Genomic DNA, 26,673 nt, shown 5'->3' with positions numbered 1-26,673 from the left:
TCGGGGACGATGGGAGGGAGGCGTGCAGGGTGGCGGCCACGCGCTGGCTTCGGCAGCGGGGTAGCAGTGGGCCACCAGCCGCGCAGGGGCCGCCAGGCCGGGACTCGCTAAGAGGAGGCACACAAATGAGGAGCCAAGAACTTGCCAGTAGGATCCCACTGATCGGGCGGTGAGACGTGTCGACGAGAGCCGACGGTAACGGTAGAGTTGTCGTGAGAAAGGCGCAGAGAGCAAGCCCAGGCTGGGGGAGACGGTGGCTGGGGGGCCGGGCGGGGGGGGGCACAGATCCCCGGGGGGCGGGAGAGGCTGGCACAGTACAGGTGGGGCACTGGCCCTACCGAGGGGGGCCCTTGGGGTCTGCGGCCGTCCCCAGAGGTCGGGGGTAGGTCTTCCGTCCATACCCCTGACTTCTTCCTACACTCGCAGCCCCGCTGACCGCTCCACACGAGAGCCAGCAGATCAGGGCCAGCGCCCCCCAAACCCCGGCAACGTCAGAGATGCACACTCTCAGGCCCCCGCCCCCCGCAGAGTCAGACTGTTGCGGGTGGGGGGACGGGCCGTGACCCTGGGTGTTGCCGTGGCCCCCTGGAGATCCTGATACTCGCTCACGTTTGAGGAGCGGCACCAGAAGAGCGCCTCCCCGGGCCGGCCGCCCAGTAGACTCCCCGGGAAGGCCCTGAATGCCGAGGCGAGCCTCTCCCCCGGATTCTAATTCCATTCATGTCAGTCTTCAGTCACTCGCCCAGGCGACTCCGCCACGGGCGCTGGCACCATCAGGCTGGGGGAGAAAGGAGCAGATGGAGACGGAGAGAAGGCGGTTCCCCGCCTTCACGTTCACGTTGGGGCGGGAGGGGATTCCTGTAGGGGATTAGACACCGTTTGCCGAGAATAAGTGGCCCGCACGCAGGGTGGGAGCAAAAGCGTTTGGAGGGGTCACCGCAGCGGCGGGGGCAGGGACAAATCTCAAGGGCAAGCGGAACTGACAAGGGCCAGCCAGCTGCTCCAGACACAGGTCGGGGAGGGGGCACAGGATGCACCGAGTGGCAGGGGCCCCTCCGAGCACACGGGTGGCTGACGGGCCGGGGGGACCCCACTGCCAGGTGCCACCTGAGAGCTCGTTCTATCCGTGTCCTGTCTACACCGACGCCTTACTCTGGGCTGGAGGGCACGCTGGTGCGACAATGACCCCAGCTGGCTCCCCGGGGCGGCCAAGCACCTGGACTTTTCGGAATCCCAAGACTCAGGGCTTATGGCTCACCTGCATCTCACACCTGGGATTGTCCCTCCGTCCCTGTTCCAGTAACATGCGAATTCCTGAGGCCTGGCTGCGTGGGCCCGGGGCACCTGTCACCCACCTGCCTCTCTGGGACTGTCTGGTCCTGCCACTTGACTGCCCACCCAAGCCAGCAGCTGTCTTATCCTCTCCCTGGACCTTCCGCTTCTGTTGCCTCTCCTCTCGATTCCGTCTCCAAATACCTGGGTGACCCCCACCTCTCAACTCCTGCGGCCAATGTCCCCTCGGGCCTGGAGCAACTGTCGGCCGGTTTGTGGACTGGTCATCCTCCCGTCTTCTCCCCGTGTCCTCGACCTCCTGGGCCCTCGCCCTGCCGTCAGCCTCCAGACTCCGACGTGCAAATCAGACCTCGTAAACCATCGCTGAAAGTAACGCAGGAGCTCAAGGGGACTCTCAACGTTCGGAGGCCGTGAATTGTGGTTCACCCCGGAATTATCAGCAAAACACACCCTGTGCTTTCGCTTTGTCACCACTCAAGCTTTGTCACCACTCAAGCGAGCCCCATCTGGCTGGTGGCCCTGGAGGAAGGGCTCGGCACACCCTCCCCGTGGTTCCCACCCAGGGCCGCCCTCCAGGCCCAAGAGTTAGCCTTGCTCATCTGGACACACGGCTGCTCCGGCTCCGGCTCCGGCTTGGGAAAGGACCAGGAACGCCGGGGTCCTGCCTGTGCGACCACCCGCGTGACCCGCTCTGCACACGTGGGCTTGGCTTGCCACCCCGAACTGCCCCACCCCACCTGGTTTGGGTGCAGGCGTGGCCTCACCTCACCTGTGCCGTCTTTGCTGTCCAACCAAGCGCCCACAGTGATGGGGTGCAGTCCCCAGGTTGAGGGGCGCATGGGGGGGGGAGGCTCAGGGACGCTGCACGGAAGGAGTGGCAGGACTCAGGGGACAGGCCTGCCCAGGGGTGTCCCGGAGCATCCAGAGGTCTTTCCCTACAAACCTGCTGCCGCCTGGGCTGCTTCGGCCTCGTCTCCCACTCACGGGTGCTGCTCTGGTCAAATGTAACCTCCAGGTCACAGGTGTCCCCACTGGGACCTGCCATCCCTGTTGGCCTCCCCCAACTTCCAGGATATGTCATCAGCCAGACCCTGACCCTCCCTTGTTGGCCTCGGGCGTCGGGGGCGGGAGGGGCCGGAGAGGAGCTAACTGCCAGGGGCTGCCCCGCGGGGATGCGAGCCCAGGCCCGAGTGGCTCTTGCCGACCACGAGGACAACACGTGGTTTAGTGAAAACTATCATTTCCCTCATCTTTCCCTGCAGAAATCCAAATGTCGCTCAGTAAGAAAACTCAAAACAGGGCAGCCTGGGGGGGGAGGGGAGCTCAGCAGTTTAGCACCACCTTCAGCCCAGAGCGTGATCCTGGAGACCCGGGATCAAGTCCCACGTCGGGCTCCCTGCACGGAGCCTGCTTCTCCCTCTGCCCATGTCTCTGCCTCTCTCTGGGTCTCTCATGAATAAATACATAAGATCTTTAAAATTAAAAAAAAAAAAAAAAAAGAAACCCTCAAAACAGCAGCAAACCTCGGTGGAACATGGCCCCCAAGTTTCCGTTGAGAATCGCCCACGAGGCCTGACGGGCCACTTCAAAGGCTTCCTTGGTCTTCTCGAATTCAAAAGAATGTGTTTCCTAATCCGTTTAAATCAATCTCTTTATTCTTCTTTATCCTTAATGAAGACCTGCTCCAAACTTTCCCACGCACGGACCGGTTACCTGGAGGCAGACTGTGGGGAACGGGTCCTCTGCACCTGGGGCTGGGGCGTTCCCTCTCCAAAATCAAAGGGAGGAAAAAAAAACCCACAAAGACACAGGCAGGGCTCACAAAAACTCGTTTTATTGCACCAGGATCTTGGCAACATCGGGGCTACTCCACCCCTGGAGCGGAGGAGCGGTGCTCGGGGACGTGGACTGAGCCCACCCGGAGAAGGCAGGTGCGTGAGGCCGCCCGGGACCCCCGGGGAGAGGCGACCCCGCCCCCCCCAACACAAAGTTAAATTAAACCCACATTCTGAGTCAACCAAGTGACTGCTATTATAAAAGCTTTAGTTGTTCATATATATTTACATATTTACACGTCCCCTAGAGTTTGGACTGATTTTCGGGGCCCACCCTTCCCCTTCCCTGGTCGCCGGGCCACCTTGGGTGGGCGGGAAGGGTTCGCCCCGACGGAACAGTGATAAACGCCGTCGGCGGGCCAGTGCTCAGCACCGCCCGAGACACGAGGGCACGTTTTCCTCATAATCACACAGCGGACAGGGAAGAGCCTGGTGCGGAGAGGAGGGAGCACGAAAAGACAGACTCTGCTGCAGACAACGGCTTCCCTTTCCAACTACAGAACGTCACAGAAAAACAGGGCCGTCCAGGAACGAAGGTCAACACTGAAAGGGGGAAAAAATGCGCTGCCCCTAAAGGCAGCTGCCTTCCCTCTGGGGCAGCAGACGACGCCCCGCAGAGCACCGGGCGGGGGTGGGGTGGCTTTGAACGAGGTGCGGTGCGGGTCACACACACGGAACCCTGTCCTCTGAGAAGAGAGCAACGGCTCCCAGCCCGCCACACGCGGCCAGTGCCCCGCTCACTCCCCAATGGGACCAGAGGAAGCCCCAGTTCTGGGGCCCCCGCATCACGCTTCGCCCCCACCTTTTTCAAAGGGAAATATGAGAACAGGAAGAAAAACCAAAAAGAAAACCCCACGAGAAAACATGAACATACCTCCTCGACCCCGACCCCCTTAAAAAGGTAACAGTCTTTTCCCAGGCCCCCGGGATTCCCCGAGGCCCCAGGGAAGCGGCAAAGCTCAAGTGGCATGGGGGTGCCAGACCAGGCCGTCGGGGGGCCTCGGGCCACGAAGAGCCGCCGCGGGGGACAGGTGGGTCCACGCCAGACGTCGTCTGTCTCCGCGCGTGGGGTTTTGGAGGAGAGGAAGAGGAGACGGGCAACCGGGGGGCCACTCTGGGGCTCACCTCTGTGCCCTCTGCTACTGGGTCACGTGTCTGTTCTCTGGGAAACGTCGCCTTGGCTGAGGGTTGCCCATATTTATTAAACAACAAGTTCGCAGGCACAGCTTGAGCAAGATAAAAAAGTGATCTTCTTGAGTCTTACAATCCTCTAAATTCAAAAGCACTCACAAAATTGAGCAAATAAAGCAAGTATTGCGTTTTAGGGAAAGGAAATATATTGCTAATGGAAGCCGCAGACCTGGTCAAAATGAACGTGTCTATTAAGTAGTAAAGTAAAAGGATTCTACCCCAAGACCACCACCTCGGTGAAGACCCGTGGGTCGCTGCAGCTGGGGGGGGGGGGCAAAGCCGCCTCAGGACCCAGGGCGGCTGCAGAGGCAGGCGTGTTGGCACACCGCTGCGAGCCTTCCGCTCTCCAGGATGGCCTGGAGTCTCTCGCGCAAGGGAGGGCCGCGCAGGTGGCGGTGCGGCGTGGGGCGGCCGGCTCCGCTCTGAGGGGGACGCGTAAGGCATACAGACAGCCCCTGCCCCGCGGATCGGCGGGCGCGGGACCGGACGGCAGTGCCGGCCGCCAGCAGCAGCAGCAGCAGCGGGGACCACGCTCCCCAGAGGAGCCCGCGCTGGCGGGGGCGCGGCCACCGTCCTCCCCACTCTCGCCCACAGACCGCGCCGTCCAGGCTCCCAGCCGGGGTGCCGCCGCCCGCTCCGCACACCACCGTGGGGTCTGCGCCGTCAGAGGTCCCGGCGCGAAGGAGCCCAGATCTGCGGGCCGTCCTGCAGCGGGTCCCCGACAAGGCCGCTCTTCAGTTCAGACGGACAGGGCCCAGGGACAGATCCCTCGTCCAGAGGCTGTGGGGCACAGAACACAGCTCCTGACGACACGGAGGCCCTGGGGGTCCCCCTGACACCCTGCAGCGCGTGTCCACACGGGCGACACGCATTAGGTGGCATCCTGGACAACACACGGCCTGCCCCGCACGCTCCCCAGCACACACGCACGCACACTCACATCACGCTAGCGTACACCTCACCACGCACCCCACGCTGCATACACGTCCCCACACACACGCACATGTACCAGACGCCCCCACAGCTCCCCCACACTAACCCATCTCGACAGCAGCAGGGTCAGCGGCGGTAGCTGAGGCTGGCAGCCTTAGCTGGATGAGTCACAGCCCAAAAGTTCCGTCTACTCTGAAGTTTCTGGAAGGCGTTGTAGGTTCTTTTCCTCTCTCTTTTGAACTTTTTCACTTTCTTTTCCTACACGGAGAAACCCCAGGTGTCACGATTCCACAACAGGGCCCTCCTGCCCCAGGTCGCCAGGGTCCCTAGTGAAGGCCTACTGGGTGGGGCCGCGGTTCTCGAATTGCTACGCAACAGGCTTACTCTTCCTAAGAGGGAGGAGTCCAACCCCCCGCCCCCACCTCCTAAGGAAGGAATAGAGCAACAGAGACAACCACCTCGTCTGTGGCCACACAACAGTCACAGGGGCCAGGCCGGCCTCTGAGCCCAGCAGCCCGCCTCGTCCTCGACCCCTTTACAATGTCACTGCCACTTCAAACTGCCCCAAAGGGTCCCGTCCTCCCTGCCCGGCCTTCAGCAGGGCCATGTGAGCGCCCTGCCACGCCAGCAGCAAGCGCACCCGTACCTTCCCTCGATCGAACTCCTCGTCCCAGTCGTCGATCACCGTGGCTGCGCGGGCCCATCTGCTGTCCTCAATGGCATCCTGGCTGACAGCCGACACCTCGCCGCCCCACGTCAACACTGTAACAGACCCGGGCGTCAGCACGGTCATGTACTCACTTCCAGAACAGCATCTACGATCCCCACAGGCCTACTCCTGACACGTTGAGCGTGTTCGAGCGGCACCCTCGGGTGAAGTGGGCACACAGAGAAGGACGAGGGCGGGCAGAGAGGTCCGTGTACAGGACACTCAGGGTCTGTCCCTTAAATTCAAATCTTGTTCACTCTGTGCCGCCAGCCCCCCGAGTTTAGCTGCTTTCAAACCCGCGCCCTCCCCGGAGAGACAAGGGTCCCATGTTCTTTGAGTCTGACGAAGTACAGCACGGGTGCCGGATGCTTCCCGTGCCCCCCCCCCCCCCCGGGAGGAGGCAGCACTCGGGACCCCACACAGCACACCCACCCGGGGGGCTGCTTCTGGACTTCGTGCGGTGGCAGTCAGGGAGCCCTGGGATGCCCGCGCCCCGTCCCGACCCACGGGTCCATCTGGGACCTTGGCGCTGCCCAAGGAACGAACCAGGGGAGGACAGAGGCCCAGTCTCGACACCAGTACCTTTCCTCCCGTAAGCTTTATCTGACGAATACTTGAGCAGTTCCTGGAGCACGTCGCACCCCCTCTCTCTGCTCCAGGGCCCAAGAGGAGCCGGAGCTGGCTCTGCAATCACAGACACGGACGGACGTTTGCCTCTAATGAGGTACTTGATTGCCTCCCGAGGAGCCACCATCCAATAACTCTTGGAAAAGCCTAAGAACCCAAGCCCCCGAAAGAAGGCTAAAAAGCCACACCTGGCAGTGTGTGCCCTTGGTGACGCAGGAAGGGCGACAATGAGCCTCAGAGGGGACCGGAGGGTACAACAAAGCACTACAGCTCCCAGGGAGGCTGACTCCCAGCTCTGTCCTGGAAGAGCCTGGCCACCAACAACAGCCGGATGGTGGCAGCGCGGACCACCCTGCTCAGGCTTCTAGAAACAGCCGCTGCCTGGTCCCCTCTAACCCCTCCAACTGCCACAACAGACTCCCCTCCCTCAACACAAGCCCAACCTTGCTCTCCTGGCCTCCAACTTATCAATGACCCCATGACCTCTGAGCTTGGCATCCCGAGTGCGATGCCCCATGGCCACTCCCTGCTGTCCACAGCACAGCCTGGCCCCGGGGCCACACAGAGCCACCACAACACTCTGTCCCTCGGCTGTCAATGCCCTTCACTGCGGAGCCAACTCTTTAGATATTCAGGACAGAGAGCAAACAGAGGAGGGGCGGGGGCCCCGGGACCCTAGCACCCGCCCCAGGCAGCGGGCTCCAAGGCCCAGCGGCATCTCCCCGTGTCTGTGAGCTAACAGAGCGAACCCCACGATCTCAGGACCACTGCCAGCTGCTCTGTTGCCACCTTTGTGCAGCCTTTCTTCTGATGTACTGGCCACCTTCCTCATTGCCCAGCCCTAGCATTTGTTTTTTCTTTTTCTTTTTTTAAGATTTTATTTATTTATTTCAGAAAGAGAAAAAGAGGAGGAGAGTGAGCACACAGGCAGGAGGGGCAGAGAGAGAGAGAGAGAGAGAGAATCCCAAGTAAACTCCAAGCCGAGCATGGAGCCTGATGTGGGGCTTGATCCCAGGACCCCGAGATCATGGCCTGAGCTGAAAACAAGTCAGACACAGAGACTGCACCACCTGGGCGACCAACACAAACCATGCCCAGCGGCCCGCTCACCCCCAGAAGCACTATCACAAGCAGATCCCCAGCTGCAGAGCAGAGCTCAGAGTCCATAGCCATGCTGGTCCCCTCCCAGGCAGGGCACCCTCTACCCTCCCCTTAATGGACACACAGTATCAGGAGAGCCCAGCTGAGCCCGACGGAAACAAGGACACAGAACCAGGAAAAGTCGCTAAGCCATGGGCACCAAGGGCCTGAGGACCCCAATAGCAAGTGGCCACGTTGTCTTCAGAAAGGCCCAACTAGGGCAGCCAGGTGGCTCAGGGGTTTAGGGTCACCTTCAGCCCTGGGCGTGATCCCAAGTTACCAGGATCAAGTCCCACATCCGGCTCCTTGCATGGAGCCTGCTTCTCCCTCTGCCTATGTCTCTGCCTCTCTCTCTCTCTCTCTGTGTCTCTCATGAATGAATAAATAAAATCTAAAAAAAAAAAAAAAAAAAAGAAAGGCCCAACTATAGCAATAGGCAGAGGAAGGTTAAGTTCTGAACTCGATCCTTCAAGTTCACGAGTCTAGTCCTGGACAAAAACTTCTGGCTGGAGGGCCTGCGACTTCTCCCAAAAGGAAGAGCCTTGAATCAGAAGAAACCGTGTATTCCGAGAATACGCACACGTTCACGTGTCCCTGTGCCTTCTCTCAGAGCAGCTTCAGCTGACTGCACCCGGGGCGGGGGTGCCCACGGGGACAGACTTAGGGCCACAGTAAGAGGTCCGCATCCCTGCACTTCCCCTGGCACTACCCCCACCTCTAGACGTATGGCAGTCCTGTTCCCAGCCCTGCTCCTCGGGGCCCCCATGCAGGGCATACACTCACGCAGCCCCAGCCCCCGGCTCCCTTGTTCCCCGCAGGCGCGTACCTGCTCGGTCCCCGGGGCGCCGGCCGTTCACAGCCGGTGGGGGCGGGCTCCCAGGGATCGCAGAGCCCCTCTGCCTCTTGCTCGGGCAGGTGTCAGGGTGCTCGTTCTCTTCCACTTCCTGCCGTGACTCCTGTGGTCTGTTTTTCTTTTTCTTTTTCCTTGGAGATGCTACCGTGGCCTCCAGCTCGACGATGTCCAAGGGAGAGAAGGTCCTGGGAGTCAGAGTCAACAGTGAGCTCTGGGCAAGTAGGGGGTGGGAGTGGGGGTTCAGGTCCAGATACCCCAGGCCTCCCAACCGCATGGGCCTCAGGCCTGCAGCAGAGCCAGCCTGAGAAACAGCCCCAGACGCGAGCAGGACAAAGCATGCCAGTGGTCCAGGGCCACAGCATGCCCGAGACGTCAGAGCCAACTAGGGCAGGCGAGTCCTACAGGCCGGATCATGGGGCCGCAGCGCCTGCTGACCTGAGGGCACGTGACCACCCGCACGTGGGGCTGGCCATCTGCAAGGATGCCATCCACTCACCAGCCCATCCACTTAAAGACGGTCATGTCCCAGAAACCCGGCCAGTGCACTGGGTTTCCAAATGACCCAGCTGGGACGGACCGTGGTGCTGGTGGAAGTGCCGGGCTGCCCAGCTCCCAGCTCTCACCTGTGCCAAGGTGGGTTCTGCTGGAGGCGGTCTTCTGCACCGAGGCCCTCTGCTCCCCTCCGTCTCCTCTTCCTATTGCTCACGTGGTGGCTGTCGGTCACGCTCCCCACCTGCTGGCCATTCTCTTGCTGCCGTCCACCATTGTCCTCTAGTCTGTCGGCGGGCACCTCTGCCCGGGCCTCCTTGCTGCGCTCGAGACTCCAGGGCTGCTGCTGCATCTGCCCCTCCTGCAGGGGGGACACATCCACGGCCTCTGTGCGCTTCCTCTTCTTCCTTCTCCTCTTTGTCGGAGAGCCTGCCACTGCTGTGCACGTCTCTGAGCTCTGCCCCTGGTTCTCTCCCCTGCGGTTCCTTTTTCTCTTCTTACAGAGGCTTTGGGGGGACTTGCTGGCCTCTGGCAGCTGGTGTGGAGGGGCCTGGAAGTCCCCATTGACCTGAGGCGGGGGAGCAGGGGTGGAGGAGCAGCTCTGTGGGTCTGACGTCCCGGGAGGTCGGGGGCTACTGGACAGTGAAGCGGAGCGGGGACCAACGGGGAGCTTCAGGTGGCTGGATGGTCTGGGAGCAGGTGAAAGCGCCCTGTGGAGACATGCTGCTCTGAGGCATAGGCAGGCCCCTCCTGTCCGCCTCTAGCCCCCTGCCCATCCAGGTAAGGGCTTCCCACCATCCTCCCCTCTGTGAATCTCAGATACACGTAAATTACACGGAGTTAGAAATGACACAAGTGATAAAATTCAAATTCACTGAAAATCAAAACCTCTCTCTTTGTTTTCTATCGCCATGCAGTTCGAGGTATTTTTCCAAACTTGTATTATTGATCTTCTTTTTTGAAAGAGATTTGTTTTACAGAGAGTGAGCGAAAATGCACGTAAACAAGTGAGAGGAGGGGCAGAGGGAGAGAGGGAATCTCAAGCAAACTCCTTGCTGACCATGGAGCCCGATGCAGGACTCGATCTCACAACCCTGAGGTCACAACCTGAGCCAAAAATCAAGAGTTGGCCGCCCAAGTGACTGCGCCACCCAGGTGCCCCAACTAATGTTACTAATTTTCAACATAAATGTGTTAGCAGAGAAGCCTCTCTAAATTTGCCCACAAGCCTCAAGGTGTTGGCGCCTCTTAAGACGACACCTCAAGGTGTTGGCGCCAGGACGACAGCCTCTTAAGAAGGGTCAGTGCAGTTCTATACATCGTACGCAAGGATTCTCCTCTGATTCGGGGGCTCTGGAAAATCAGGGAAACGGACTTCGCAGCCGATCACGCAGCGAGACGAGGAAGGGGCCGGACCCGGAGCTCCATTAGGTTAGGCTCTCTGACCCACGTCTTGCCAGCGATGTGACCTTGCAAGAGTCAACCTTCTGCTCCGGGCTTCCCTCTTCTCATTGTGACCGAGCTACAATAACGGTGCCCTCAAAGGGCTATGGAATCAAACAGGACTAGTGTTACCTAAACCAGGACAGACGCCTGAATGGCCTGTACTACTTACTACACTACTTACTGTTTTCTAGGAAGTTTTAAAAAAGATTGTATGTCCAAAATGAAAAAAAAAAAAAAAAAGAAAACATAGCAAATACCTTCCACATTTAGGGATCTACCACGTGCAAAAATACTATGCTAGGTCCAGCCCGCACAGGACGGTGGCAGGGGCTACACAACAAGGTGGTGCAGCAGGCAGCACCCAAAGGAGTGGCCGGATGGTGGGGAGGACACATCGGGGCCTGGGGAAACCCCAAACCACCCAAACCACCTCCTGGCCTCGCCTAGCTTCCTTCCTCCCCCCTCCCCAGCTGATGAGGCCCCATCAGCCAGTGGGCGTCAGTAACTCAGCCGTGTGCCACCCAACACCCTAAGGGATATAAGCACCCCATGTCACGGGATGGGAGGTGGGTGTGTTGGGGAGCCCGAACAGAGCTCCCAGAGAACCACACGTCCCCGCTCTGGACGCCTGCCCAAAGCTCCGTAAGCCAGTGTGAGGGTTCAGCCAGGAGAGCCCATGCGGGGAGTCCCTGGGTGGGGCTAAGGAGTCAAAGAGCTCGGGGAGCACTGGTGGGAGATACAGAATGATACCGGCAGCAAGAAGACGCCCCTCAACGGGGTCACAGGTTTCTGAGCTCAAGCAGGGTCCTTCTGGGACTCCTGCCTTTCTCTTCTCCCATGGAATCCTGTCACAAGGCTGGGGAGGGATCCGCGGGCACGTCAGCACCCCGACACAGACACGGTGGAGGCACGGACAACGAAGACAAAAGTGAAAAGATCAGGACGGCAGAGACCAGACTGCCTCTGCCCAGCTGAAGCTCCTCCACCAGATGGAGAGGGAGAAAACAAGAAGTCGGTGCAGGATAGGCCCTGTACCTGTCCAGCTGCACACCACCGTCCATCCTGCAAGGCTGGAGACCGCACGCGTCTTCACCAGCCAAGCACACGCTAAGCACAGGGGAGGAGCGGCCGGCCTGGGGGCCTGCGCCCACGGCTCACCTGATTGCATGGACAGGCCAGGAGGCGGCGGCGACGGGGTGAGTGGTTTTCCTGGGGTAGGTGAGCTCGGACAGTGGTGAGAGGGGCGGACGGAGGTCATTGCCGGCTGCCCTCCGCAGGGTGCTGGCCTGCAGTTATTGACATAAATAAAAACTTGGTGGTCTAAAAGAGGTTGCCGTGAGTGAAGAGGGAAAATAAAAATAAAATAAAAAATAAGATAAAAAAAAATAAAAATGAAAGAGCCCAGAAAGAAGGATGAGGGGACAGAAGGAGAAAAAAACGGGGGGAGGTGGGGAAGGGGGGAATGGTAGAAGAAGAATCAGAAGTGTTTTTGGTTAGAAACAAAAAGGAAAAAAGGAAGGAAATTTAAACAAAAATCTCAGCACAACAATTACATCATCGAGCTTCGTGCTACACACAGAGGTGCCAGCCAGCCCGTGTCCTGCCCGCCCCCAGCACCTGCCCCATCTTCCCCTGGAGGCTTCTTTAGGAAGCCTCTTCTGTCTACGGACAAATATGGGCACCTGCCACCTTGCCCCGACCCCCAGCAGCCACAGTGTTACCCCATCAGGGCCTCCCAAACACCCGCCTTCGCCCCAGGACAGCCCTGTGTCATCCGCAAATGCCTGAGATGGCTTTGCTCCTCTGACCGGGGGAGCCCAAAGGCCCCAGCATAAGTGCTCGCACCCCCAGACTAAAGCCAAACCTGCTCCCTGAGCCCTACAGATGTACTTCCGGCGGGAAGACTCCCACACACCCACCTTCTTGGCAGAAAGGGCCAGTTTTTTGGCTGGTGGAGGAGACATGATGCTTGCGGGCTCGGTGGTGGCGTTGCTCAGGACAGGGGCCTTGGGCTTCACTGCCTTGGCGTCGTCTCCGTTCAGCAGTGCTCTGGAGTGGCCAGCAGCGGAAGAATGTGTTCCCTGAGAATCACCCAAGTGGGCAGCTCCGCTCTTGGGCGTCTGGGGGGCGTTGGCGGGGTCACTGCTGGCAGAGTGCTCTGGACTGGAGCTGCAGGAATCCCTCCCATCGAGCTCGGGGCTCGCGCCACCTGCCTTGGGCCCGTGCCCGTTGGCAGTCACTCGGGCTGGGAGCCTGGGTGAGGTAGAGAGAGCGGTACCCCTGCCGTCCCAGGAGCCCTGCCGGTGGCCCTCGCTCCTGCTGCCGCTCCCGTTGCTGGTACCATGGAACCCCTGAGAAGCTTTGCGTGATGGGGAGAGGTGCTGCAGGGGAGACGATTTCTTGACTTTCTTTCCAGGCTCATCCAGAATGGTTGGGGTGTGAGGGGGTGTCTTGGAGAGTCGGGGGGAAGGGGACCCCACGGGTGGCTTTGGAGGAACGTATCCATTCTGAGACTTTGGACCCGATACAGAGCCGTTCCTGGAAACAGGCACGCCAAGCTCTTCAGTGGCGGGAAGCTTCTTCACCGTCACAGGGTCTAGCCGCTGGGGGAGAGCAGAGCAGAGGACATGGTCACACCCAGGAGGGAGCACCGGCCGGTTCTCCCCCCGGGTCAGAGAACCTTCAGCCCAGGTGGGATTCAAGCCAGACTATCTAACGGACACACGGCCAAGACACTGCTGCTTCTTTGAGCCTTTTCAGTAACTTCATGAGTGGTGCACATGCGAGTGTATCTTTGAGCTCACCTCTACTGAAATTGGATGCTTCCCGTCAGGAGTGAAGAAATACAAACAAGTATAAAGGAAAAACCAATGCACCAGAGTTCCACCCACTGGCCAAGCAGAAGCACTGGAGAACTTGCTGGCACCCCGTCTGCTTGTCCCTGCTCTCCCCCCAGGTGTGCCCAGCTCCATCTGAAGCAGCTTCCTTATTCCTTTATTTCATATACAAAAATTCCAATCTTAGTTAATCCAATTTAAAATCTGTTTTCCTATGTTTTCTCTCTCTCTTTTTTTTTTTTTTAAATACTTTATTTATTCATGAGAGACAGAGAGAGGCAGAAACACAGGCAGAGGGAGAAGCAGGCTCCATGCAGGGAGCCCGACGTGGGACTTGATCCCGGGACTCCAGGATCACGCCCTGGGCCAGAGGCAGGCACCAAACCACTGAGCCACCCAGGGATCCCCTGTTTTCTCTTTTATAAAGTCTTCTCTCTTCAGGAGGTTTACTGAGAATTAATTCACTTCTACTTTCCTCCAAGTTTTTTTTTTTTTTTCCTCCTTTTCCCCCTACATTTAAAAATAATTTATTCTTTACTTACATTCTTTCTAAAGAGAATACTCTTCCGCTGTACTATAAGACAAGCATTTAAGTTTCTGGAACTTACACAATGTTATTTAAAGTAAAATGGCTTTTGTGCGACTGTAGGGTGTGTGGAGTGTTATCTCTGTGATGTAAATATGTGTGGCCAGTGGCGTGGCCCCGTGGTATCGACTTCTGGTCTGGGCCACAGTGACGACCCCCTTGGCAACCAGGCCGTGGCTCTTCCTTGTCATGTCAATCCCAAAGCCTCTATTCCTCATACGTTGGCAGGGAAATGCAGATTTGCATAAAGGACTAAAGCCCTGCAGACTGTGAAGGTCCCGGCAGCCCGTGTTCCGATCTGCAGTCGGCAGAGGGGACTGGTCTGTTTTTGAGTTATAAACTGTGTTGTAGTAAGGAAATTGCTCACTACTTTGCTAGTAAAACTGACTTTTAGTAAAAAGTCCAAATGCACACAAAAACACCTTCCAACAAAAATAACTTGAAAATGAGGGTATTTCTTAACTGTTAATGTTTTACCACATTAGCTTTCTTGCTTGCTGGCTCCAAGCACTTATGTGCAAATGTGTACGCGTGGACATGTGACGGTTCTTTTCCTATCTGAATATATTTTAGATGTGATGTCCCTTTACTCCTAAATATGCCCGTGTACATTCCTAAGAAAAAGGACATCTTCTTAACCACAGCATAGAGATCAAAAGCAGGAAATTAGCGTTGCTAGAAATTGCCTACGTTTTTGGTACTGAATTGTGAGGATACAAAAACACTCTCCCCAGATGTTTCAGGCTGAGTAAGCTCGGGCGAGCCTGTCACTACACTTGGGCAACGGCAGCTGGTCTAGGACAGGGGCAGGGTGATGTACAGTCTGAGTCACTTGCTGGGTCAGGTTTTCTCATCACTGCCCCTCCTCCTCCCCCAATGTCAGCTCGTGACCAATTTAACAGAAAACATGGAGTACAACAGGGCACACTGAGCTCTCCTTCCGTCCGGCTGAATTCCAGAGCATGAAGAGGTTGGGAGCTCCACGGTCACCAGAGAGGCACAGGCAGGAAGATCTACTATATAAACACAGATTCTTTTAAATACGTACCTTTCCAATCAGTGGGGAGCAAACAGTTCCATTGCCAATGTTCTTCTTGAAGTGGTCTGGGACCAGCCCTGGACGGCCAGGAATAGAGGAGACGGTCCTGGAGAGGGAGCCGTCAGGACTCCTCTTAGAGCTTGGGATGCTGTTGAAGGAATAAAACCAGTCGGGGATCTCTCGATGAAGTCACAGAGGCATGACACAGAGAACCCCACCTGTCCTGGCGTGCTTCTCTGAACTCCCACCTTGCCCTTGCAACAACGTAGAGTGGTCATGTAGCCTCGGATACCTCCTCAGCGTAAACAGAGAGCCAACCAGAGTCAGAGCTCTACCAAGACTAGATTCTCACTGGCCCAGAAAGCCAACGAGAACCCTCAGTTGCTGCATCCAAATTCAGCAGAACATCTGTGCAGGAAGGAGCAAAAATGTCTCCATTCTCCACGTCCTCCAACCTCCTGCTCGGTGATAACTGGCCCCAAGAGAAGGTGCCCTGCTGCGGCCTCCACCCTCTGACAAGTTCCTTCACTGCCTACTGGGAGGGTGTGTTGGCCAGCGGACATCCAGACACAACACATCTACCTCGGGGCAACAATATGAAATAGCAGGTAACTTTCCCATTTATATTCAAAGTCACCGTAATGCGGAACAAGCAGATGGAATCCTGCTCTGACCTTCCCAGAGGCTCTGGCTGTTACTCAGCAGCCAGGCTGGCCTGGTCTAAAGGAGCCTTCCCTGTGGTCGCTCCCTCACGTGACCCGGACGAGAGCTGCTCTGCTCCCCTCCTGCGGAGCTCCCCATTGTGCCCAGACAGAAACAGGCCAGGGAAACCCCTTGGGGCAAGGGAAGGACAGAGGGAAAGAGCTCACAGGGGCAGGGGGCAGAAGTTACTCACCGCAAATAGAAAAGCAGGTAGGCCTGCTGGTTCAGAACCACCTTGATGTTGCTAGAATGGACCAAGGAATCGTTCATCTGGTACCACTGACCGTTGCTTGCCTGAAGCAGCACAGGGTGTGGCAAAAAAAACAAAAAACAAAACAAAACAAAAAAAACGGAACAATCAAGGTGTATCCCATAATCTTTAGTATTTATTTATTAACTAAAGATTTTATTTATTTATTTGTGATTAAGGTGCCCTTTAATCTTTATTTTTTATTTTTTATTATTATTATTTTTTATTTTTTAAATTTATTTTATTTTATTTATGATAGGCACACAGTGAGAGAGAGAGAGAGGCAGAGACACAGGCAGAGGGAGAAGCAGGCTCCATGCACTGGGAGCCCTACGTGGGACTCGATCCCGGGTCTCCAGGATCGCGCCCTGGGCCAAAGGCAGGTGCTAAACCACTGCGCCACCCAGGGATCCCTTATTATTATTTTTTAATCTTTAGTTTTTAAAACAGCAGATAAGGGACGCCTGGGTGGCTCAGCGGTTTGGCACCTCCCTTCGGCTCAGGGTGTGATCCTGGGGTCCCAGGATCGAGTCCCACATTGGGCTCCTTGCATGGAGCCTGCTTCTCCCTCTGCCTGCGTCTCTGCCTCTGTCTCTTATCTCTCATAAATAAAGTCTTTAAAGAAATTAAAAAAAAAAAAACAAAACAAGAAATAAAACCTACTGTTAAAGGCCACATATACTCATATGCTAATTAACAATGATTTCATATTAATGCGTCTGATGCTTGTATGGCTATGAATAGGACTGCGAGGCATGCTTTGAACCCATGTTTCTTCCTGGGGCCCCAGAGACCTGAGCTTTCCCCTCTGAAGGGTATTCCGGGCCTGCCCAGTGCAGCATCTCCCACACTATCCAGCCTTCCCCAGCCCCCACCAGGATTCTAGGATAGAGCCCTGGAAGCAGGCCCCCTCCCATGTCCCGTCCAGGTACAAGGATGCTACAGCTCCCAGTGCGATGGGCTTTCACGTCCTCTCTGCCCTTCATTCCCTGAAGCAACAATAGGACCCGAACACAACTAGAAACAGGGCCACTCTCTGTGTACAAACGTTCTGCAGAGGCCACATTTGGAACTGTACCAACAGGCACTGCAAACCCGTGCCCACAGGGGGGAGAACGGCGCAGGAGGGGTGCAAACGCACCTCCACACGAAAGCACTGACCTTCACGTAGCAGTAGTAGTGCCCCGCGTGGCAGCTGTAGCCCGAGTGGACCAGGACAGCGTACAGACCGTACATGACAGGCTCGCCGTTGCTCTGGGACATATACGGACGGATATTCAGGAACTCCGGATAGCCTACATCCTGGAGGAAGAGCCAAGGACAGGGCAATGAGAATTCATCAGTGAGAGGAAGGGTCAATCCATCCTCTCCAGCCACAACCACATAAAATGCACGATTCTTTAGCTGGTCTTTGACAATCTGGGGGCGACCGGGCATGTGGCAACGCTGTGGCTAGAAGCCCCCTAGTCAAGGGTTAAATAGGAGGTAGAGAAGACCTTTTTCCAACTAACTGACATGAAACCCTATTTTATCATCCTGTCAAGTGATTCACAGTCTACTCCTATCTCTGCCCTGAATCCACGGCCACTCTCGCCCTGTGTGGGCCCCAAGTGTAAGACGAGAGGAACAGCTCACGCCCTCCCTACCACTGTAAGGAAACAAGAGCGACGACGCCTGGGTCCAGGTCCTCAGAGAAAAAGGTGCTCACTCCATGGAGCCAAAGGTCCCAGTACATCAAAACTACAGCTGTGTGGGTCAGGGCAAAGGTCAGGCCAGAATTTATTCCAAAATTTAACAATTTTTCATAGGGAAGGGAATTTTTTTTTTCCAGAAATCTCTGAATGGGAGGTTTATCTGCCTGTGTCTCTGCCTATACACACGAACTTAAAAAGAAAAAAAAAAAAGATGGATTTATTTGAGAGAGAGCCGGTGTGTGCACAGGGAGGGAGAAAGCAAGAGGGAGAAACTTTAGCATGTTTCTCGCTGAGCCTGGAGCCTGACGCAGAGCTTGATGTCTAGACCCTGAGACCAAGATCTGAGCTGAAACCAAGTCAGATGCTTAACCGGCTGCGCCACCTAGGGGCCCCTATACACGCTGACTCTAAAAATGGTGTAACTGATGTAGAGTGAACCGTAGAGCTCTCAGGTGCACAGCGGGACGTGTCTAGCAAATGTTTACTGACGGTAACCCATATTCCCATCAGGGCACAGACATCAACCCAGAAAGTCCCTCATGCCCCGGGGAACGGCTCCCCCTCCAATACCAATCAATTGGCTTTGCCTGTTCCTGAGCTTCCTCCAACCAGAGACACAGGGTGCATACTTGGTTGTCTCTGGCTTCTTTAGGTCAACGTTGTCGTGGCCCTGACCCTACACACCTTCTTCCTTCCCCTGACTCGAAGTCTCAACAGCTAATACAAAGAACAAGCTCGTGACCCCCAATCCAATCTTGCCAGATATGGGCAAGATCAAACAGACCAATGTTTTTCAAACTGTATTCCCACGGAAAATTAGTTCCAGGAGATACTAAGGTGAACCATGAGCTCTTCAGGGCAAAGCCACAATGATCTCATTTATCACTGACTGTGTCCCACCGACTTCCTGGTGCATTGCACGTGTGGTAAGATGTGAGTGCATTAAACGTTAGTAAGATAAATGAATGGACCTCAAACAATTAACTTTAGAAAATTCTTCACAATAAAGCTCCGTCTTAGAGATTTAAAATGCAACACAGCTTATTCATAAAGGCTCTGAGAAGGCCTGCAATTAAAAAGGACTGCTGAACTTCAGCTTAGCAGTTCTCAAACTCAGCTGAGCACAGAATGGTTTCAAAGTACAATACAGTTGTATGAAAAAAAATAATAAGAAAAACAATACAATTGTATGTTCAAAATACAGCATCTTGTAAGCACACAGCACAAACATTCTGCAGAACGCCAGTTTGGGAAATGCTGATGTAAGCAAGCCCCTATCACTGCCTGTGAGGAAGGTGAGAGACCGACAAGCGCCTTGCCCCAAACCACCTAAGTCGGCTCTAACCATTCTTATGCTAATGACAATTTCTGTTAAAAACCACCATTGTGCAGGGCGCCTGGTGGGCTTGGGTTGAGGGAGCATCTGACTCTTGATCTTGATCTTGGGTCAGGAGTTCAAGCCCCACGGGAGGGTACAGGTGACTTAAATAAGATGAAATAAAAGGCCATTATGCAAAAGTAAGTTTTTACCTTCCACAAAAGCCACGGTGCACAGCTGCACCATGTTAGCCACCAAACAGCACAGGGTGGATCAGAACCACTCAGAGAAGCGTTCCCCATGCTTGTTCTTTAAAAAAAAAACAAAAAACAAAAACAAAAAAAAAAACGCTTCTGTACCGGGAACAAGCCACGTACAGGCGGAGGGAGACAAAGAGAACCCAGGAAGACCATGGTTCTTGAACCTGACTGTGCGGGACAACCATTTAGGGATTCTGGAAAGACGCAGACTCCTGAGCACTGTCTTCCGGAGACTTTCAGCTGCTGGCTCTGGGGTAGAGCTGGGAACCTGTCTTCCTAAGGGCGGCCGACAATGCAGTCTGGACACCACGGCGAAGGCTCACCTTCGTGATCTTCCCCCCACTGAAGTTGGCAAAGCGCTTGAGGGAGAGAGTTAAGACGTTGGACGTCCTGTGGATGGTGAAGCGCTTGCTGGCTGGAACCTTCTTCTTGCATCTGTGAGGACGGTGAGCGGAAAAGGTGTCAGCTGGTGCTCCGAGGAACGCTGTGCTCAGGAGAGCTCACAAAACACTTGCTCTGTCACCACAGGGTCTCCTCTCCCCTCTCTTCCCGAGACACAGACCCCACCCCACGACTTAAGTGAAAGGGCAGCTGGTCCAGGGGACCAGGGGAAAGCTGGAGACTGTAAAGCAACAAGGAAGCTCTTTCCCCCAGAGGCCACTGAGTCAGATGCACGGGAAGCAGCCCTGGGAAACAGAAGGAGCACCTGTGGGCGGGCGGGAGATCACGGTGAGCAAGGCCGGAAGACCAGTGAGAGGGGAGAAGATGAAGGAAAGAAGACAGCCCCCAGGGCACGGACAAATTTACAGAGGGGGCAAAGGCAGCGTTTGGGCATGGGATAATAAATCTGAAAAGCTTAAGTAGGAAAAATATTCTTTAGTGGCTACAGCTTCTGAATGAATGACACAGGAGGTACCTCGCCCCACACCCCCGCTAAGTCTGACCTTCAGGAGACGCGCCACAGATACATGCGCTAAGGCTGCTGGCAACCACAGGAGGCGGGATGGCCCTGTGCTGTCACCTCCTCACCCTGTGCCGCTACCTCGGGGGCCCACCTCCTAGGGGAGGAGCCATCAGGGCACCCGCCAGGTGTGATGTAAATAGACGTCAGCCATCCCAACCCCAGCGAGCACCCCAGCGAGGCTGGCTACAGCGGGGGTCTCCCCGATGGCGTGGGGGTGTCTCGCTGCTGGGACAAAATCAAACTTACTTGGCACACATATAGGCATTCTCTCCACTCAGGACATCTGGTTTCACGAACAATTCCAGAGCACGCACGATATTAGCCGCTTGCTGAGGACAGAAACAGAGAGGGGCGTCACGCAGAAGAACAAGGGGTGGAAAGGAGCGGGGGAGCAGGCGGCGAAGCCAGCTCTGTGGGGCCCCGCCTGCACCCTGGGGCGCCCATGACCCGGCCCCGGCTGCAGCAACAGAGGGCTGCCCTCCCAGGCCTCGCATCTACGGTGTGCTCACCCCTCAGCCCCTCAGAACGCAAAGCTGCATTTCACCTCGTTTTAAACAAAAGGAAAGGGCACAGGGAAAAATGGTGGCCCCTACTTTAAGGCAGTAAGATTCCCCATACTTCGCTCCTTATCTACCTGGGTGACACGCCCTCACCGGGTTCCCCTCCAGCCTGCCCGTCCTAAGGCAAACACAACCCAGCGGAGCCATGTTCCCTACCCGGATCTCCAGTGCCACATCCAGGTAGGGGTCGTACGTGTCCGAGACGCTCTTGCACACCGAGCACTTCACTGCAACGGAACACACAGGCGGTGGGGCGGGTGCAGGTGCCCCCAGCGCACCACCCCAGGTCTCCAAGACCTAGCCAGCCCCGCGCAAACCCTGCCTCTGGAGAGAGCTCGCTGACGACCAGAGTTCACAAGGGAATGTCCGTCAAGCTCAGCGCCAGGCGGCCCAGCCCAGTGACGAGCCTCTGTCCCTGCCCACGGCCTAGACAGCCCCAGCCCCCAGCTGAAGGGCAAAGGCCACATGTGAGGAACTAAGGACTGAGAGGAAAGATAATGCCACCCTCCTCTACACGTGGACATTCTGCTCCAAACTTCCTCCTGGGAACAGTGTGCCCGTGGGCCATGGTGCGTTTCAGAGGAGGCTGGTGCCTTCATACCTCGCCCAGGTCTGCTCACCAGAAAGGGGCCCCACCTGGGCTCGAACTCCTGATCTTTCCTGGTTCATATTTTCATCCTTGACAAAGGGGTAGAGAAAACATCTTCACTTACCACGGGATCTGAGATAGCCTCCAAAAATCTGATGGACCAAAGTCGTCGCCTGCGTTTGACGATCCAACCTGGAAAGGAGGCCACAGCCTTCAAGAGAGGGACAGAAGGCAGCCCCTGCTCCATCCTCTCTGCTCCATCCTCCCCACTCCATCCTCCCCAGCCTAGTCCAGCCCAGCCCAGCATGCTCCTGGACATCCCAGCACCCCAGCGCAGATCTGAAAGGCTCGGCCTGCCTCTCCGTGGGCCCAGCTGTGCCACTTGCTCTGATGGGCGGGGGCCACTCCCCACAACAGCCACCCCAGTCCTTCAAGACCGCATCCTCCCTGCAGGCACTTCACCCCCCACCTCGCAGGAAACCAGAGGCCAGAGAAATACTCCTAGTGCCCATGCAGTCCCATTGGTGGGGCGCCCTGCCCTCACCCCCCAGCTCATTGTGCTTCAGTCCTGGACCGGATGTCCTCAGCCTATGCTTCTTATCTGAAGAGGGGGAGCAAGTGGGACAGAGCCCCACCTCCGTATCTTTCGGCAGGACAGCAGTGGGCTCCAGGGTCGGGAGGGGCTGTACTCAATCCCCCCACCCCGTTTACCCGCCAGGATCTGAGGCTCCCCCACCCCCCCCAGTGCTGCTCACTGCCCCACAGAGCAGGTAAAAAGAGCATCTGCGCCCACAGCTGTTCATGTGACCAAGACTCTGGAAACAACACCCTGACTCTAGCCTCCGCTCCTGTATCTGCCTGCAACCCCCTGAATCTGGCTCCCACTCCCTGGAACTGCTCTCCTCAGAGTCACCAAGACCCTGGGACACAAATCCATTCGACAGTGGTCTTTGTGCAGGAACACGACAGCCCTGGACGAGCAGCTGCTCCTTCACGGGCCCGTTCCCCCTCCACAGGCACGTCTCCTGCGCCCCAGCTCTGCAGACGCCTCCCCTGACTCCCAGAGTTTTGGGCCGGGCACTAGACGGTGCCGCCTCGCAGCGCTCTCCTCTCTGCCCCCTGCACACGCCCCATGGCGCCCTGCACTGGGCCCCTGGGCAGTGTGGACCGGCCACAGCAGCGCTGCCCAGACTCCAGGAGCTCACTGGGGAGCGGGACTCCATGTGGTGAGGACACCACCAGGGCACATTTTCATTTTGCAAAATTAGGAAATGAAAAGCTAACTACCACCATGTACTCTCACCATCGTTCATCAAGAGGGGGGAGCTTTCAACTCCCCACACCATCGAGGACGTCCTCTTAGCTCAAACTGGAAGCCTGTGGCCAGGCACACATGACGGTGGCTGCTAAGGTCCAGGGGGCCCTGGCCCCGCACTGGGCCCGTGAGAAGGAGGAGCAAACACCTGCACAGAACCCTCTCCCGGGGCGCCTGAGGCCAAGCAAGCTCAGACCTCAAACCAGCCCCAAGTGGGAGGCAGAGCCAGATTCCAGCAAGTCGTCTTCCGTGCTCCTGCCAGAGCCTTGTTGGAGATGAAGGCCAGTCTGGAGAATGCGAAGGGAGAGCCCGGGCAGCAGAGGCGGCCTGGCAGCAAGAGGAGCCCGCAGGAAGCGAGGCTGGGAGGCGGGCGGGCTCCGCAGCAGACAGCGGTGGGAAGGGCGCAGAAGCAGAGGGGAGAGCGCAGGGTCCTGAGACACACACGCCACGCTGGGGCCTTCCAGCGCTCGGCTCCGGGACAGAAGGCGCGGCTCACGGCACCCCGGATGGGCAGCCACACGGAGCAGCAGGCCCAGGGCAGTGCGGAAGCAGCCTCAGTCCTGCACGGGCGCTGCCGGAGGAAAACCCTGAACGAGAATCACCTCGTCTGACGATGAGCCCCCAGAAAACGAGTACAAGGGAGATGAATAGAGCAATACGAAATTGCAGGCTGAACTAAAGATCCTCAAACAAGTGTCTGGGGAGAGAGAAGATCACCGTAAGAAGTTCTGCAACTAAAAATAAAAAAGAGCCAACAGAGACATTCAGCTGATGTGGAGGGAAGAAACGAAATCACATCAGGGATGAGGCAGGAATTGCAAGAGCGACAGAGAGGAGGTTCACTGACAGGCGGCCAGGGCACGACAAGGCGGGACAGCAGCCGAGGGGAGATCAGGTAAAGAAAGAGCCGCTGAGACCGACGAGGTGGTCCAGTGGGAGACCTCCAGTGACTGGAGACCCTGACCGAGGAAAACATGAACCAACCCCCCTGCGTGCTCTGGAGGCAGCAGAGAGTCACCACGGCCAGCGGATGGAGGCTCGGCGCACACCCCACGGGCACCTGGTGGCACGACATGCCGATGGGCAGCGTCTGCCTAGTTCATCACTGCAAATTCTCAAGCCAGGATATCCAAGCTGAGCTGATGCACAAGTGATGGTGCGTGGGTACTACGCGCCCGCTGCCTACGGCTGAGGCTTGTGCCCATAGAAACGGGTTTCCGCGCAGATGATGCCAGAGTCCACGCGTGCCACAGATTCACCCTCTCAGCATCACTGAGCATCTAGCAAGACTGACCGACAACAACCAGTTCTAAAAGTGTTCCTCGTGAAACCATAGGACTTTTTTTCTTTTTAAAGATTTTATTTATTCAAGAGAGAAAGAGAGAAAATGCAAACACAAACAGGAGGAGAGGCAGCGGCAGAGAGGGAAGCAGACTCCCCACTGAGCAGGGAGCCCGATGCAGGGCTCGATCCCAGAACCCTGAGATCATGACCTGAGCTGCAGGCAGATGCTTCACTGACTGAACCACCCAGGTGCCCCCAAATCATCAGACATTAAAGAGCAGAAAAAGATCCTGAATCCTCTAGGGTAAGGTCCTTGCAAGGTCAAGAGGGAGGGACTAGCTTCAGGCTCCCAGAAACGCAGCGAAGCCCAGACAGGAGGACAGGCCGCTCTGGGCTTACTTAACAGGGAAAGACTGAACCAAAGGTGGGGATGAATGGGGAAGGAGATCACAGAAATCTTTATATCCCAACAAGGTAGGAAATAATGCACCTGCGAGTTGGGTGAGAGAAGAGGGAAGGAGGGAGGAGGGACCGGGTGGCACTGAACACTGCCAGACTGAACCGCGCTCCAGGAGAGCAGCAAGGCGTTTGCAAGGGCACGTGCAGCACCGTCACTGGACGGAGGTACAGGCCTTCCGAGCTACCAGACGAAAGCTCAAAAATTAATGAGCAAAGTTTGGAAAGTGAGGGAGAAACAGCACACGAGCCGTGTGTGATAACCCTAAATCTCAGGGTCACAGCTGGGTCAGCAAGTCAAGACCAAACCTCAGTCGTAACAATAAATGTGAAGTGGCTGAACTGGCCTGTGAAAGAATCGGGCTTTTGGCAAAGATACGATGGCCGTGGGCCCCGTGAGCACAGCCACGTTTACAGGGTGACCGCTGCAGGAGGCACGGGAGGCCGGAGCTCACCAGTAACGGGAGACGAACCCCACGGTCCTGGTGCAGACCGAGGTGGGAGGAAGCGAGCATAGCAGGCGTGCATATAGACGCACCTCGAGCCGCCCCAAGCCACCCCCGGGAAGTGCCACGAGGTAGAAATACTATAAATGCTCTCTGCTCACAAGCTTTTTAACAAAACCAAAGGAAAAAAAAAGTCACTTCCACCTGCATATCAAATTCAGTAATTGAGCTAATGCAACTCTTATTTTTTCTCATTTCACTAAGCAGCGACGTCTTTCCCACAGACGGCCCGGGGAAAGCATCCGACAACCCCCTGCACTGATGCCAGCCACACCTGGCGCATCAGACATCAGACGCACTTGTCTTCCCAACGACACATGGCCACTTCTGGGCCCTGAACCGAGAGAGGCTCACTGCCGCCCACCCTGCCGCCCAGACCACAAACCTGGGCTCCTCCCGGCCCCCCAGCCCAAACCCTGAACTTCCATCCATCCTACCTGCCAGCCCATCCCTCCTGGACTCTCTCTCCCACCTCTGGAGAGTCCGGGTGATGAAGCTGACAGGGTGTCAGAGTCCGCGGCTGTCCTAAAACCTCCCAGGTGATTCCACCCTGTGATCAGGGCTGGGAAGTGCTGCGGGGCACGTGCCATACCCACCTGCATGGCAGGGAGGCCACAGCCTCCACCACCTCTGCAGGCCTCCTCCCTCCCGTAACTGGAGCCTTGGGTGACCCCTCCTAGGAAGCCAGCTGAGGGAAAGGGCACAGCAGGATCCTCCTGGGAATGGCTCCCACGGGCTCCCTCCACAACAGCCCTTAATACATGACCTTGTAGACACTGGCCAGTATCTGCCTTCCCCTCCCTCTGAGCTCCTCCAACTCGAGGAAGTACCCAGAGCTAACACAGTGCCTGGCACACAGGAGGCATCAGCAGAGAGCTCAGCTGTGGGGTGGGGAGATGCACAGAGGGCAGAGCCAGCGTCTGCCTGCCTGCAGGGAGGGAAGGGGGAGAGCATGGGACCACACCGCACATCTCTGCACAGCAAGGGACAAATGCCAGAGGGACACATGAAAAGTTTTCTCGGGGTTTAAAAAGAATCTCATCCGCTGATCAGAGGTTTCTCATGATCATTGCTATAACTGAACTTTGCCAAAGGATGTTCTGGGTGTTTCTTAAGCTGTTTAAGAGGGATTCCCAGAGTCCAGGACTTTGTTCTAACCTAAGCCCAGGCCACAGCCTCAGAACAGGGAGTGTTTTTGGTCTCTATCCTTTTTTTAAAAGATTTTATTTATTTATTCATGAGAGACACACATAGAGAGAGGCAGAGACCCAGGCAGAGGGAGAGGCAGGCCCCATGCAGGGAGCCCGACGTGGGACTCAATCCCTGAACTCCAGGATCACGCCTTGAGCCGAAAGCAGAGCCCAACTGCTGAGCCACCCAGGCGTCCCTCGGCTTCTTCCCTTTTGTCTGAACCCAGGAGTCAGCAGTACAGAAACACCCCTGGCTGTAACTGTTCCACAGAAGGGAAGACACGGCATGAAGTCAGCAATCTGTCACGGGTGTTTGTCTCTGCTTTCAAATTTAAAATGAAGAAATCCTTAATTATGCAGAATAAAACCTCAAAAATTATAAAATGTCCCTGCATGCTTTCAAGTTCTTTCATAAAGATGTTGGAATTCCTACCACCCCATCCTCTGTATCAGAATAATGAGGTGATTTTTAAAAAACGGGGAGAGTCCAGGACAATAGCCGAAGGCCGTCAGAAAGATCTGCCAAAGCATCTTCCCTGCAGCAAGCTGCTAGGACAGGGCTCCCCCCACAACCGCCTGGCCCTGCCAAGCCTCGGGGGTGAGGAGG

General features: G+C 56.4%; 1 protein-coding gene across 4 annotated transcripts in view; it reads right to left on the bottom strand.

The window, feature by feature from the left end:
• Positions 1-3,111: 3,111 nt before the first annotated feature.
• Positions 3,112-26,673, bottom strand: part of USP36 (ubiquitin specific peptidase 36) — a 40,077-nt gene continuing 16,515 nt past the window's right edge. For 3 of the 4 annotated variants that reach the window (XM_025468188.3, XM_025468187.3, XM_025468189.3), the window contains exons 8-22: positions 21,440-21,507; positions 20,883-20,953; positions 20,413-20,495; positions 19,526-19,637; positions 17,092-17,232; positions 15,874-15,974; positions 14,988-15,126; positions 12,436-13,119; positions 11,675-11,802; positions 9,205-9,780; positions 8,555-8,766; positions 6,544-6,645; positions 5,899-6,014; positions 5,359-5,510; positions 3,112-5,099 (exon numbers count right to left, since the gene is read on the bottom strand). In XM_025468188.3, the coding sequence (XP_025323973.3) occupies positions 5,379-5,510; positions 5,899-6,014; positions 6,544-6,645; positions 8,555-8,766; positions 9,205-9,780; positions 11,675-11,802; positions 12,436-13,119; positions 14,988-15,126; positions 15,874-15,974; positions 17,092-17,232; positions 19,526-19,637; positions 20,413-20,495; positions 20,883-20,953; positions 21,440-21,507 (2,665 nt within the window). In that variant the 3' untranslated portion in view covers positions 3,112-5,099; positions 5,359-5,378. The remainder of the gene's footprint in view (positions 5,100-5,358; positions 5,511-5,898; positions 6,015-6,543; positions 6,646-8,554; positions 8,767-9,204; positions 9,781-11,674; positions 11,803-12,435; positions 13,120-14,987; positions 15,127-15,873; positions 15,975-17,091; positions 17,233-19,525; positions 19,638-20,412; positions 20,496-20,882; positions 20,954-21,439; positions 21,508-26,673) is intronic. The other variant, XM_025468190.3, reaches the window with a different exon arrangement.

Source organism: Canis lupus, chromosome 9, assembly GCF_003254725.2.
Source record: "Canis lupus dingo isolate Sandy chromosome 9, ASM325472v2, whole genome shotgun sequence".
Classification (NCBI taxonomy): domain Eukaryota; kingdom Metazoa; phylum Chordata; class Mammalia; order Carnivora; family Canidae; genus Canis; species Canis lupus.
Note: the sequence above shows the minus strand (reverse complement) of the source record. Positions and strands in the feature narration are given on the sequence as shown.